The 16,055-nt window shown below is 34.1% G+C and overlaps 1 protein-coding gene across 3 annotated transcripts in view; it reads left to right on the top strand.

The window, feature by feature from the left end:
* GEN1 (GEN1 Holliday junction 5' flap endonuclease) overlaps positions 1–15,747 on the top strand; it is a 31,696-nt gene extending 15,949 nt beyond the window's left edge. For all 3 annotated transcript variants that reach the window (XM_057309203.1, XM_057309201.1, XM_026519227.4), the window contains 9 exons: positions 1,125–1,198; positions 3,861–3,949; positions 5,689–5,839; positions 6,148–6,184; positions 6,276–6,356; positions 7,386–7,516; positions 9,034–9,095; positions 10,865–11,005; positions 11,531–15,747. In XM_057309203.1, the coding sequence (XP_057165186.1) occupies positions 1,125–1,198; positions 3,861–3,949; positions 5,689–5,839; positions 6,148–6,184; positions 6,276–6,356; positions 7,386–7,516; positions 9,034–9,095; positions 10,865–11,005; positions 11,531–12,852 (2,088 nt within the window). In that variant the 3' untranslated portion in view covers positions 12,853–15,747. The remainder of the gene's footprint in view (positions 1–1,124; positions 1,199–3,860; positions 3,950–5,688; positions 5,840–6,147; positions 6,185–6,275; positions 6,357–7,385; positions 7,517–9,033; positions 9,096–10,864; positions 11,006–11,530) is intronic.
* Positions 15,748–16,055: the final 308 nt, after the last annotated feature.

Raw genomic sequence — 16,055 nt, 5'->3', positions numbered from 1 at the left:
ATCATAATTAAAGTCTAGAAACAGCCAAATGTTGAATGTAAGATAAAATTTGCAAAATTAAACTCACAGAAACCAATTTTAGCTACAGTGGTGTTACATTATGTATTAACCTTAGCTATTTTGGCGTTTTCTCTCCTTTGTAACGCAACTGGTATCTATTTTGTTCCACTTAAAGATTTTTACCACTTATGGACTAACATGATTCACCTTCAAAAAACTTAACATGTAGCTAAGTGCTAATATAAGGAGAGTGGTTTACAAAATATCTAGCAACAGGTATGCCAAAGACATGGGCTGTAGCCATGAAACAGACTTCTGGGGACCACTATTATTCCAGGTGCTACCCCTTTAGTAGCTGATCGTGAGTGTAAGGGGGTCGGGAAGGGGATTCAGGCTGGCGGGAGACCCCTTTGCCAGCAGGCACTTAGGATGCTTGTGCAGTGACTATTTACTAACCAATTTGGAAATATTTTAACACTGGTATGTCTATCCCAGTGCGTATTGGCTAAATAGCAGCCCTGCTTATAAGGATACATTCATAAACTTTTATAGGAACTGGAAGACTGGACCAGAAATTATCATGCAAATATACATTTATTAACATTTTTTGTGTGTGTTGGCAACTTAACACTCATTTTAACTTTTCTTAAGCTATTAATTTCAAGAGTTAACTTGGAACTCTCCTTTGTGCTCTTTTGATGTCTGGGTCTTTAAATATTAAATCTTTAAGTAAATGAACATGCTTTTTCTGATCAAAAATACAACCTCAAGTTAGGTCAAATTAAAAGATTATCAGAATAATTAACATAAAAAGTGAAAGCCCTCTAAAGTTCTGTTCCTCCCTCCCTTAAACGCTCTCAGTGGTTTAGTGTATAATCCTGTGACTTTTTGGTTTGCATAGATTAACAATGTCATAGTTATTTTACTTACAAATCTAGATCACAGGGTGGCTATTCTGTAATTTTTATTTTACAAGTGGCAAGGTATCTTGCACATCTTTTCCTATCATTACATAATTACCTTATTCTGTCAGCCGCACAACCTCCCATTGGATGGACATGTCATGCTTTATTTCTCCATTCCCCAATGATTAACATTGGCATTTCTTTTTCGCTTTCTGAAAGGGAGTCCCTGGAGTTGGCAAAGAGCAAGCATTAAAACTTATATGGACTTTGAAAGGGCAAAGTTTACTTCAAAGGTAACTAAAAATTACTCTTTTTTTGCGACATTAGACATTTAATCTTGTTGAACTGAGTGTGACTATTACAAAAAGCATTATATTATGCTTTCCAAAAAAAGGATTTTGTGTTTTTATTTTTATTTTTTTAGAGGGGGAGAGAGGGAGAGAGAATCCTAAGCAGGCTCCATGCCCTTCGCAGAGCCCCACATGGGGCTTAATCTCACAACCCCAAGATCATGACCTGAGCCCAAATCAAGAGTCAGATGCTTAACCAGTTGAGCCACCCAAGCACACCCTGGGTTTTGTATTTTTAAACTGATCTATATTTTCATTTAAAATCACTGATTTCTTTAAAAAGGATGTTATTATTTATTTATTTTAAAGAGATAGAGCGTGCACACATGTGCCTGTGTGAGTGGGGGGAGGGGCAGAGAGAGAGGGAGAGAGAGAATATCACGCAGACTCCACTCTGAGCACAGAGCCTGACGTGGGGCTCCATCTCACCACCCTGAGATCATGACCTAAGCCAAAACCAAGAGCTGTTGCTCAACTGACTAAGCCACCCAGGCGCCCCTGAAATCACTGATTTTGAGGATGGCCAACTGGCTCAGTCAGTGGAGCATGCCTTGATCTTGGAGTTGTGGGCTCGAGTCCCATGTTGGGTGTAGAGATTACTTAAAAATAAAATATTTAAAAAAAAATTTTTTTAAGATTATTTATTATATTTTAGAGAGAGAGTACTGGGTGTAGGAGGGAGGGGCAGAGGGAGAGAATCTCAAGCGGACTCCCCACTGAGTGCGGAGCTAGACCTAGGGCTCGGTCTCACAACCCTGAGATCATGACCTGCGCTGAAATCAAGAGTCACGGGTTTAACCAACTAAGCCATCCAGGCACCCTGCAAAAATAAAGTCTTTAAAATAAATAATGATAATAAAATAAAAACTGATTTTTGTTTATTCTGAGATTTTCCAAAGAAAAGACTATACGTCCTAAGCTGCGCTGTATTTTTTTCATTATTAGGTCACTACAGACACAAGCAGTAAGAGGCCAAACGTGTTTATTTATAACCACGTACTTTTACCATAGTAATTAAATTTTTATATTTAAATTTTATATTTAAAATTATTTTTGATATAAAATATTTTGATATACTTATTCTCTCTAAGTGCAATGCCTGCCATATTGCAAATATTTAATAACATGTAACACTTGGTCACAATTTTTACTTGAGTACCCTTTGTTCTATAGCCACAGAGTGTGCTATTTAGTTTTGAAAGCATGTGAAGTATATTTACTTAATGAAAGCAATGGTTTATGTTAATGTTAATTATAAATTAATATTAATGATAATAAAGTATGGAGTGAATAAGAAGGAGCTCCTTCAGCTATAAAGCTACTGGTACATCTAAGATTTCAATGAATCTGTTACTGGTTCATCAGAGAGTACTGTGCCAAAGCAGGAGAAAACAGTATACTTTGGCATGGGATCATTTGGGGATTGTGAAGCATAATATAAAGAACGATCTAAAGAATAAAAACAAGATATGGTACTCACTACAAATCATCCTTATTGACAGAATTTCAGCAAATACGTGCTTAAAATTACCTTATCGTTATGTATCATTCTGATTTTAATTAATTGAGACTGACTTTCCCCCTCTTTTGTTTTCCACATTTAAAGTTCTGTTTATTTATCCAAAGCATCTATTAATGCTAATTTTTAGCAACCTCATATTTGGTCTTTGTAGTAAATGAGTCAGAAATTCCAAACGCCTAATAATAACTCTTAGTACCAAACACTGCACAATGAACTGAAGAGAGAATTTAGTTTTTTATTAGACCTTTAACTTCTGTTAAGTAGAGGAACATAATTCAGAGCACTTGTGTTTTATGAGGAATACTTAACTATCCCCTTGGTGGCTTTATGTTGCCTAGAACTTTAGCCAAAAATAAAATTAACTTTTACTTAGTAGAAATCTTAGCAGATACACATTTTCCTTAAAATCAGCCATTGAACAGGCAATGTTTTGCAGTTTACGTAAGAGATTAAGAAAATGATAATTTCAGATGATCTAGATTTTTTAAACAGTTTTTACTCAGAAACTAAATGTTCTATTTAGTTTTATACTTTACCCTTCATCCCTATTCCCGATACAGGAAAATGTTCATGTACATGATTCTATTTGTTTTATACTCACACAGAGAAAAGAGATCAAAAAGACACATACAAGCCATTCTGCCTACGTATCGCTGCCTAACTTAAGCTTCTCTAAAAAAATACTCAAAAACTGAATGAATATATGAATACACACATATGAGTACATGGATATGAGTACTTACTCTTTTTCTCTTCTCCTGATCCCTCCTTTTCCCTCCCTCTTTCTCCTGCCTCCTCCTTTCCCTTCCACTCCTCAGTCTTCCTTCTTTTTTTCCTCTTTAACTGTCTAATTCTCTCTTCCCCCTGTTGCAATTCTGTTGTCCTTGGGGCCGCGTTTTTAAGTTGAGGTACATAGATTGAGGGTTTTCCCAGGCTGGGCCAGTGACTTTAGCTACCATCAAAGAGAAAACAAGTGGGCAGGTAAGGAAGGGAACAGCATAGCCTGACATTTGAGAGCATGGCATTTTGGTGACCATGTTTTTGTGTGTGTCGTTTTCCTTTTAACACCATTTTCTTTTATAGGTTTACTCAGTGGAATGAGGAATCATGCTCTGATCCACAACCACTAGCTATTAAAAAACTGGCCCATTGTTCTGTGTGTTCCCATCCAGGTAAGCAGACATAGGGAACGCTATCTCTAGAACATTAGTGTCTGAAACCCACATGTCATCCTGTTCTTATAATACTTGTTACGCACCTATCTTCCTCAGTAGATTGAAAATCCTCGGTGCCAGGAATTGTGTCACATATACACCGTAGGCACTCAATAATTGTTAATTGAATGAAATAATGTGATGTAAATGATAAATATAGGATATATTTATCCTATATTAAATGATATCCTATATTAAATGATAAATACAGGATGAGTGCAATTTCAAATTACATAGATGTTAAAATTATGTTTTCAATATCGAAATTCATTTAAACAAAAAAATATATCATATTGCTAAGTCTTAAGGGGAAATTGGACTAAAACCATTTGTTTATACTTGCGTAAAGACAGTGACTTAAAACTAATTTCTAATACATGTTCATTATTATTGAAAATAACTTCGTTCCCCTTCATTAGTCTTGGTAAAAAAAAAAAAGATGTCATTAGTGTACTGGATCAGAACCAGCTTTCACTCCCAGGTGAGGGTAGATCTTATTAACTAATCTTTTAAAAGAAATTCTTGGGGCTCCTGAGTGGCTCAGATGGTTAAGCATCTGTCTTTGGCTCAGGTCATGATCTCAGGGTCCTGGGATTGAGCCCTGTGTCAGGCTTCCCACGCAGGGCGAGTCCGCTTCTGCTTCTCCTTCTCCTTCCTCCCCCCCAGCTCATCCTCTCTCTCACTCTCTAATAAATAAATAAGACCTTTAAAAAATAATAGGAATAAAAATTAAAAATAAAAGAAATTCTTTATTTGTCTCAATATGTGTTCATAAGCATTGTCAAATTATAGATGAAATCATGGATGAAATAAATGTTTTTATAGAATACTTTATAAATTCAATTCTGTAGTTTTTTGATACTTTATAAATGATAGTTTTAGTTCCTGTCAATTATGTGTGCTCTTCTGTATTCTCAAAACAATGTTAAAAGTGGTCATGCTTTCTTTCGAAAGGGAACTAGGGCCCCACACCTCTGCCAGAGTCATAATTCATTCATGTTCCAAGCACAGTTTTAAAGTAGCTGTGCAGGTTACTGAGGGCTAGACACTAGCAGAGGTAATTAACTGTTATATTCTTGTAATATTCTCATTAAAGAAACATTTCATGAGTTATTCTGTTAAGTAAATAATTTTTTTAAAGATTTTATTTATTTATTTATTTGAGAGAGGTGGGGAAAAGCACAGAGGGAGAATGAGAGGGAGAAGCAGACTCCCTGCTGAGCAGAAAACCCAGTGTGGGGCTTGATCCTGGGACCCTGGGATCATGACCTGAGCCAAAACCAGATGCTTAACGAACTGAGCCACCCAGGTGTCCCATAATCTTTTTCAATGCCAGTAATTATATCCTACTTTTCTTGCATGTAGCTACCAAATAAACCACAAAGTTTTCTGTTGTTGATTATTGTAAAATTATAATTTCTAGTTACAAATTAACAGTTTCAGATAGAAGAATAATCTATAGAAACAACAGAAAAAAGTGTCATGTAAGAGTAATAGCTCAGGATCTACTTTGTCTTAAGAATTATTAAAGTATGCATCATTCTATTCAACCTAAATGTACTGGAACCTTCCTATATGCTAAGGACTTTGGTAGGCAGTACTCATTTTTAAAAAATTTGGATAAGGGGGAAAAAAAAGGATGTAGAAGGTAAATCTAAAAAGCAGTGAAAGTCATACTTCTCTGTGTTTCCATAAAGGTTCACCTAAGGATCATGAACGTAATGGATGCAAACTCTGTAAAACTAATCGATATTGTGAACCACATGATTACGAATACTGTTGTCCTTGCGAGTGGCACCGTACGGAGCATGATAGACACCTGAGCACAGTAGAGAACAGCATTAAGAAGTAAGTTCTTTTTTTTAACTCCCTTTTTTCTGTCCTGACCTATTTACACACCTCTACTTGAATTATTTCCACATAACCTTCTCCCATGTCTAAATGAGTAACATTTCACAAAATCCGCTTTTTGATTTAGTTCAAATATTAGGCTATCTCAGAAGACAGTGATTTAATAGTTATTCAGAGAGAAGCTTGATGACTGGGATATTATCTGAGGGCATTTTTCATTAAATGAGCAGAGATTGGATGAAATGAATTGAGTCTGTCTAAAATTGCCTGATTATATTAACAACATGTATGTAATTTATTTTCAGAAAAGCTTGCAGTTGTGAGGGATTCCCATTCCATGAGGTAATAACTAATAATTCAAATGTACATCTTATTTCAGAAGTTCTTTTAAAAAGTTCGAAGTCTGAATTTCTATTTTATTTTCTCTTGCTAGGTTATTCAAGAATTCCTTTTGAACAAGGATAAGTTGGTGAAGGTAATCAGGTACCAAAGACCTGATTTATTATTGTTTCAGGTATTGGAAAATAAATACTTACTTTACGCTATGTAGTTGGGTACTAGGAAGATAAGAAGGGATAATCACTTTGGTCTGAGGGGAGATTTAATACAGCTTTGAGTGCACATGTATTTTTCAGCACTTATTTCTAATCTTCATTCCTTTGCCACATAGGAACCGTACTTTGCAGACCACAAGACAAACCATAATTATGCCATTCTTTAGAAGACACCTTATATACCATGTACAGATTCATTGTATTCAGGAAGATATTGGAGGTAGGGCGTAATACCCAGAGAATGTGAGGATCAAGTATGTTGTTATAAAAGGCAGTGTAGTTTACAGGGGCAATGGGATTTTTTTTTTTTTTTTTAGTATAGTTGACACACCAGGTGTACAACTTAGTGATCTGACAAGTTTATACATTATGCTGTGTTCACCAAAGGGCAATGGGATTTTTAATCAGTGACCTAACTTTAAATTTGGACAGTGTATCCCTTATTATGTGACTTTGTATATGTGTTATCCTCAAAATAGGAATAACATTACTTATTTCATGAAGTCACTGTGAAGATTAAATGAGATTATTTATAATAACCCCAAATATAGTGGCTAGGGAGACAGAGTAGTTCAATACATTGTAAGTACTTGTTGCGTGTCCCTACCAACAACAGTAATACCGATGCAACCAACATTTATTGAACATTAAAATTTGCTATCATATTTAACACATTACATGTAACCTCACTTAATCGTTATAATCTCTGAGTTGGATTATATTTTATGATGGAAATCCTGAGGCTAAAAAAGATTAAGTAATTTATCCAGCATCTCGGAAATATCATGCTGGGGTTCAAACTGACAGCCCCCACGCTTAATCCTTATGTGACATTGCCTCCCCAGGAGGCTCGTTGTTCTTTCGGGGAATATTCTCACTGATACCACTGTAACTAATGTTAATTCTGTAATAAAAAATGATATTACCTGGGAGTGCTATTTGTCTCCAAGAGATAACAAAATCTTGTTTTATTTGTTTTATATTTACAGAGATTTACTCTTGAAAAAATGGAATGGCCCAATCACTATGCATGTGAGAAATTGTTAGTGCTCTTGACCCACTATGACATGATAGAAAGAAAGCTTGGTAGAAGGAATTCTAATCAACTACAGCCAATTCGGTAATATGAAGAATTGTACAAAGAAGTCTCTGTGTTTCCATCTGAGTATCTTATGATCTATATAATAATCTTATTAATACCTTTAATAATCTTAATACCTTTAGTAGTGGGATATATAGCTTTTTGTTACATAAAAATAGAGTAAAGGTCTAGTAGGAAATATTAAAAGTTTATTCAGGGTTTGTAGTCAAGATAACAGTAAGTTCATGTCTTCACACACTTTTCTGCTTCAAACAAGTAGTAATAACAGATTATTAAAAGAAGTAAATATAAAATGATATAGTCAAGCATAATCATAGTACTACTTCAATGAACCGGAAAGGGAACAAAAATGTAAAGTGAAGGGAGGGACAGAAACCGAGAAATGGTAAAACTCAGAAAAGGGTATAGGAGTATTCATTGTGCTATTCTTGCAACTTTTACAAAGGTTTAAAAATTTTCAAACTAAATGCTTGGGGGGGAAGTATCAAAGAAAAATGATAAACTACAAAGGAATGACAGTCAGATAGCATACATCTTTCATGACAGTAATAGAAGCCAGAAGTTGCTGGAGTAACATTTCAAAGCTGTGAGTAAAAATAATCAGCAACCTAGACATCATAAAGCCTTACTTACTGGTTGATGAATAAATCACAGATCCTCGCTAAAAGCACTGTTAAAGGATGTACCTAAGCAAGAAGAAAAATGAACCCAAAGGGATGATGTGGATAACAAAAGACAGTGGTCAATCAATAAAGAGAAATCAATAAAATGTATTTAGCTAATTTAATAAACTAACTGGAAAAATATGTATATAAATAGCTGCATAATGCTTGATTAATATACAGTGATGGTAATAAACTAAAACAGAGTATGCATGTAAACAATTAAGGGTAACCACTAAAACACCAGAAATGCAATCTCTGTCTTTGAAACCAATACATAAAATAGGAAAGTAAGACTGTCAAACTAAAAGATTACAGGAAGGGGGAAGTAGCAAAAAAAAGTTGGGTAACAGAAAACACAAAATAAGTTGTATAAATGAGTCCAGCAAGATCAGTGATCACAATAAATGTAAGTGGATTAAACTCATCTATTCAAAGGCATTATATTGGATAAATAAAATTCAGCAATATTCTGCTATTTATAGGGCATGTGCAGAATAAAACTACACAAAATCTGAAAATAAAGAGATTTAAAAGAGTACCATGTAAAAATTTATCACAGTGATGTAGCAAAATGAACAGAAACAAAATAGACTTTAAAAGAAAAATCATTATTATGGAAAAAAGGAATGTGGAATAATAATGAAATGTACTGATAGTATATTACAATTATCAACTCTATGCACCTAATAATAAGATTATCTTTCAAATAAACTAGTCAAAGGAATAACTATGCCATAATTCTTTACCATATGTTTAGAATATTATAAAAATAGAACAAAAGTCAATGGACACTGAATAATTCAATCTACAAATTGAAAATTTCAAAATAACTCCTGTAGCTGGACCTCATTAGAAGAATTTGTTTTTCAGAATTGTTAAAACCCGGATCAGAAATGGAATTCATTGCTTTGAAATAGAATGGGAAAAGCCTGGTATGTATTCACTCTAAGCAAAATTTGTAACATTTAACCATGTATGTTTAGCAAATATTGTATACATATGTAAAACATGTATATACATATGTATATACATACATATATGTACATATATACACATATACATATACACACACAAACACACGTACATATAAAGAAACATATCACATGCACTGAGGATTGATTTCATAGTGTACCTGTGCTATTTAAATAAGTTTTGGCTAATTGTAAATATTAAAAACTTAAGTAATTTTATCTTAATATCTTACGTTGACATTTCTATTATAATTGATGTTTAAGAATATAATATGGAAGTAGTTTTGATCTATATTTGGTCTGTATTTCTGAAGAAAATGCTGCTGCACACAGTCTTATCATTGGATTTCATTGTGTAGTTGGGTCTAAAGAAATCAGGGTTGCTGCATAGCACCTGAGGTACTCTTCCTCTCCTTTCTTTGTATCGTTTTCATGAGAATTTATGGTTGTCAAATTACTCTTATTTTGCTACAGACAAAAATGCAGTGAATTCTGAATTAGCTCCCCAACTGAAGGCAAGGAAAGCACAGATCATTTATAAGGGAAAGTAATCCCAAATTCATTTCTATTTGGCTTTGAAATTCGATTGTGTGATTCTAGGTGAATGAGTGAGGCAGTAGATTTGTCAGAGTTTAAGTTGTAGGTAATTTTGAAGGATGAAATTATAAGGAATTAGATAAACTATTCTAAGCAATACTAGGAAAATAGAAAGCTGAAGAATTTTGGGGACTGTTTAGCAACAGTAGTATATTTTCAGGAAAGAAAAATCACATGAACCCAGTTTGGCAGTACACCTGTGTTCAGAACTGAGTATTGTCAGGGCCCCGTGGGTGGCTCAGTCAATTAAGTGTCTGCTTTCAGCTCAGGTCATGATCCTGGAGGCCTGGGATCAAGTCCCATGTCTGGCCCCCTGCTCAGCAGGGAGCCTTCTTCTCCCTCTCCCTCTCCCTCTGCCACTCCCCGTGCTTGTGCTTTTTCTCTCTCTCTCTCTGTCTCTGTCAAATAAATAAAATCTTAAAAAAAAAAAAAAAAAAAAAAGAACTCAGCGTAGTCCTTTGTGGGTGCTATTTCTTAAGGGAAAAAAATGTACCCCTAACCAGTTTAACTAAGAAACACTGTAAGTTCATCTGTTTCTATTGTTTGTACTTTAAACTCATCAACTGATATTTCCATTATAGTGGCTTCTCACGTGATTTTTCCCTCACGTAGGGAAATGAACATAAGGATCTAGTCTATTTATCTATCATATTATAAATTTACATGCAAACATTCTCATTTTCATTTAGCAGCGCTTTTGAGTCCAGTGAGCCTGGGGGTATCTTCAATTCTGTTCTTTTCAGGAGCCATCACTAAAGAAAGTTAATGTTGGAGTTTTATGAAACTGTCTATTCCCATTCTTTATCTGGAATTTTAACACTTATTATACTAAATTAAAGGCAACCAACTTTATCTAAGCAAAGTTTTTAGCCTGTAGGTACCATCTTTAGAGCAAGAGAATTTAAAGTTCTCATTTTGAAAGGACTCTTTTTCCAGGTCTTGCCAGGCAGAAGAAAATCAATTCTGTACTAGTATTCACGGATTATTAAAACAGAGATATTGTAAAGCAAGATCTGTAATGACCTGTCAATTTGTGCATGACTTTGCTTACCTGGTAACCTTAGTTACCTAGAAAAATTGAAATTTATAAATCTGCAATTAAAGCTGTTTTTACTGTATTTTTAATCTTTTAGAACATTATGCTATGGATGATAAACATGGAGAACTGGTCCTACAAACAATAGAAGAAAAATCATTGTTTGAAGCAGCTTATCCTGAGATTGTTGCTGTTTATCAAAAACAAAACTTAGAACTGAAAGGAAAGAAACAAAAAAGTGAGTATCACATTTGATAGCTATTTATGCCATGCACGAATGTTATGGAAGAGTTACCCATTCTGTTTGAATCTATCTTGTCTGTAAGCTCTAGAAAATCAAGAGTTAGGATTTTACTCTTGCTTTTTTGTCTTGATACCCCTCTTTTTTAAGACACAAGTAAACCATCTGCTCTGTCTGCTAACTTAACCAAGTGTTAATAGTAATTGTACTAACGCTTGTTGAGCAACTAGTATGCATAACATGTTTTTGATTATAAACACGTTTTCTTTATTTCCTAGAACTTGATGAGGGAAACAAATTCAATTATGACATTGTTTCCAAGAGAAAATATGTTATAATATTTTATTAAGAATTATGTTGTTATGATTATTTATAACACAGTTTTGAGGAATGCACTGAGACAAAAAAGTCAAAAATAAAAATTACTCGTGCAGAAGATTTCTGATCTGAACTCTTTTGTTTGTTTACTCAAGTTAAGGAAAATCAAAGTATTTGAAGTATTGTATTTTTTTTTCTTTCCAGGCATGAAAATTAAGTCTAAAGAAAACAATTGGCCAGAACCAGATAATATGATGAATTTCCAGTCACAGATGACTTTAAACCCCATATGTGAAGTCTTTCCTAAGCAGAATTCCAAGTTAAATTTGGAAATTACCCCTGATTGTGCATTACCCCAGAAATCTATCTCTGCATCATTGAATAGCTTGGTTTTACCTGAAGATACCCCCTGTTTGAATACACAAGAGAACTTAATGTCTTCTCCGAGACCTTTGGCTATGCAGCAAGTTACAGCTGTCACTAAGTCTCTAATTCCAGAATCTAGTCAACCTGGTACCTCAACCAATAACGTATCGGCGATTGCTGATCTACAGTTAAGCACCATTGACTGGGAAGGTACTTCTTTTAGTAATTCTCCAGCTATTCCAAGGAACACTTTCTCTCATGGTTTAAAATCAGAACTTGAAACAGCCATTCCTGAAACTTTTAAAAATTTCCCAGAAGAATTATCATGTGAATCAGAATGGTGCACCACAAGCATTAATAAAGTGTTCGATCAGGGTCTTCGGAAGACTAATCCTGAAGCGCATCTACTTTCTGGCATTACTCATTTACATCTTCAGGATTTGCCTTTAAAGGAACGAATACATATAAAATTATCATATCTTCGGGACAATGCACAACCAAATGTTGACCTGAAAACTTTGTCCCTAGTTACCATAAAAGAATCTTCTATTGCTAACAGTGGTTCGGATTGTCCATCACATCTTTCAAAGGATCTTCTAGGAATTCATTTGCAAAATGAATCTAGAAAATCTAAAGTTCTAAAAGGAGACCAGCTACTTCAAGAAAACTATAAAATGAATACTTCTAAATCTTATTCTGTCAATAACCCAATAGTAAAGACCTCCAGTGTTAGAGCTGGACCACCAAATACTGCTTTAGATCATAGTAGAAAGGTTGGTGTGCAAACCACTCAGAAAAGTGTAATGAAGAAGAGCGTTTGCCTTGACAGACATTCCTCTGATGAAGAAGGTGTCCCAGTGTTTGAGAAAGCTAAAAACACAACTCAGAAAATGAAGCATAGTTCTCAGAAGCATAACCCAGCCCAGTTCAAGAAAGATGATGCCAACAATTTGAGTAACCCTAAAATACATATTAAAGAAACTGAACAGTGTGTCCAGGCTTATAAAACAGCTGGAAATGAAGAATACTGTTTCCCGGAGGCAGCTAAAGTTTCTCTGAGTTTTCTACAGTGTCATAAGGACAAAAGTGACTCTGGTACTTCTTTGGATAGTCCTCTTCCTTTATGTCAAAGATTAAAACTAAGGTTCCAAAACTTGTGAAATGGAATTAAAAACATTTAATTATAACTTAGAATTTTAGTACCATCAGCACTAGCGGAGGCAGAGGCAGAATCTTTACATTTGGCCTAAAAATGTAACATGATTCTGTGTATCATGAGACATTTTTCCATTTTAATTAAAATTTTAATAAAAAATATCTAAAACTTTGGTTTTAAAAGATGATCCTTGTGGTTAAAACTTAAGATATATTTTTAAAACACACTTTTACCATTTTTTATATCTTTATTGATTTTACTTTAGTTAAAGTTTTAAAATGTTAGTACAGTACTAGAGTAAATGCTTCATCCATTTGCTCACTTTTGTTCATTTCTTCCACAAACCTCTAAAGTTTTCATTTGTATTTCAGCTTGTTCCCTTGAGAATAACTCTTTGTAATTGCCTACATTCCCTCAATGTCTTCTGTTGTGCCTTTCCTGAGAGTTTTATTTTCTCTCAATATGAAGATACATTTAGTGTGCTCTTCCAGTGTTGGTAACCTTACTCTCTTTGTGAAGGGCAAAAATGGAAAAGGAGGAAGATGCTCAGTATAATTACTAAAAATTATGGTTGTAATGGCTGAAAAAACTGGGGAAAGTTACTTCTTACATAACCCCAGGAGGTCACAGGTATGCCAAATGGAAAAAAAATTTGCAAAATAGAATGTATAATGAGAAAAGACTTAGAAATTTGCTCAGGATCACACAACTAATTAATAATGGTGTGGGAACCAGATTTCTTGCTTCCTAATTTATTGGCTTTTCTGATTTTTTTTCCATAGCACTTTTTTTCTTTCCTTTTTAAAAAATGATTTTGTACTATATTGACTTCAATAACTAAATATTAAATTGTGCATTAATTTATTTAACATTCAAAAAGTCTAGAGGTAACCAGATTGGAAAGTAAAAAGTAAAACTGTTGCTATTTGCAGATGAGAGGATCTTTTATTCAAAACTCTAACAAACCCACTAGAAGCTATTAGAACTAATTCAGCAAGATTGCAAGATACAAGATCAATTGTACAAGATCAGGATACAAGATCAATACAAACATCAATTATATTTCTATGCATCTGCAGTGAATAATACTAAATGAAATTTAAGAAATTCTGTTCACAGTAGCATCAAAAAGGATAAAATACTTTGGAATGAATTTAACAAAAGAAGTGCAAAATGTACACTCTGAAAGCTACAAAATATTGTTGAAAGAAATCAAACCTAAATAAATGGAAAGACATCCCGTGTTCATGGATCAGACAATTTGATATTAAGATATTTCCCAAACTAGTTTATAGAGTCAAGGTCATCTCAATCAATTTCAGCTGCTTTCTTTGCACAAATGGACAAGTTGATTCTAAAATCCGTATGGAAGTTTAAAGGACACAGAATAGATTAAAACAATCTTAAAAAAAAAGGGGGGGGGGAGGACTCACCTCTCCTGATTCTGATTTCAAAACTTTCTACAAAGTTTCAGTAATGAAGAATGTGTTGTTGTGGCATCAAGGTAGACATACAGATCAATGGGATAGAATTGAGGGTGCAGACATATGCTCTAACATTTATGTTCAATTGGTTTTCAACCAGAGTACCAACACAACTCAGTGGGGAAACAGTTTTCTTTCAGCAGTTCTACTGGCACTACTGGATATCCATATGTAAAGGGATGAATTTTGAGCACTACTTCGTACAATATGCAGAATTAACTCAAAATGGATCAAAGATCTGGTTGTAAAGTATAAACTCTTAGAAGAAAACATGAACATAAATCTTTGTGACTTTGGATTAAGCAAGAATTTCCTAGATAAGACACTGAAAGCTTAGACAACAAAAGCAAATACGTTGTACTTCATCAAAACCAACAACTTTTGTGTTTCAGGGGATACTATCAAAATGAGACAACCATAAAAGAGAAAATATTTTCAAATCATGAGTGTGATAAAGGACTCGTGACTAGAGACACGTGTCTAAAAAGCTCTAACAACTCAATAATAAAAAGATAAATTAAAAGTGAATAAAATACCTGAATAAACATTTCTCCACAGAGGATGTACAGATGGCCAATAAGCACATGAAAAAACTCAAATTTATTATTTATCAGAAAAATACAAATCAAAATCACAATGAGATACCACTTTACACCCAATAGGACAGCCAGACAGAATCATAAAGACAAGTGTTGCTGAGGGTGTGGAGAGATTTACATTCCTACCAGAAATAACCTACTGGTAGGAATGTAAAATGGAGATTTACATTCCTACCAGAAATAACCTACTGGTAGGAATGTAAAATGGAGCAGCCATTTTGGAAAAAGTCAGGTGATTCCTCATATCGTTAAACATAGTTACCATATGATCCAGCAGATCCACGCTCAAAAATACACCCAAGAGAAATGAAGATATATATCCACCAAAAAACTTCTACACAAATATCCATAGCCCAAAAGTGGAAACAATCCAAATGTCCGTCAGCTGATGAATGAAAAACAAAATGTGGTATATCAATAGAATGGAATATTGGCAATAAAAAGAAAAGGAAGTACTGATACCTGTTACAACCTGATGAACCTTGAAAGCATGCTAAGTGAGAGGCCAGTTGGAAAAGATTACATATACAATTCAATTTATGTAACTCTTTATAGAAGCAGAAAGTAGACTCATGGTTACCAAGGCTATGGGAGTTGGAGCAGAGGAGGAGAGGTTGAGGAGGGAGAAGGGGAAATGACTGCTAATGGGATGTTTTTTGGGGGGGAGTGGGCAGATGAGGAAAATGTTCTCACGTTGATTGTGGTGATGGTTGCAAAACTCCAATTTACTAAAACCATTGAACTGTGCAATTTAAATAGATAAATTCTGTGGTATGTGAATTATATCACAATAAAACTTTTAAAAACAAAAACAAATTGTAGAGAATTTTACCTGTCCAAACACCTTAATATCTAAAAGGTTAATATTCCAACATCTCCCACATGTGCACTGCCATTATTATTTTATTGTTTTATAGAAAACGAGTCCAGAGTAATGAAGAGATTTTCCCAAGATTGGATATAAAACTTTGGTTTATTATTCTAGTATTTATTACATTATGCCATGTTTTAAAATTAGATTCAAATTTGAAATACTTTTGAATTTTTTTGCTTTTTCTGAAGTTACGATTTTGGTTTTTCAACATTTCACTAAAAACACATAAAATACTTTGAATCAAGTTTAA

The sequence above is a fragment of the Ursus arctos genome, unplaced genomic scaffold, assembly GCF_023065955.2.
Source record: "Ursus arctos isolate Adak ecotype North America unplaced genomic scaffold, UrsArc2.0 scaffold_8, whole genome shotgun sequence".
In the NCBI taxonomy this organism is placed as follows: Eukaryota; Metazoa; Chordata; class Mammalia; order Carnivora; family Ursidae; genus Ursus; species Ursus arctos.
The sequence above is the reverse complement of the archived record's forward strand: the minus strand, read 5'-3'. Positions and strand labels throughout refer to the sequence as shown.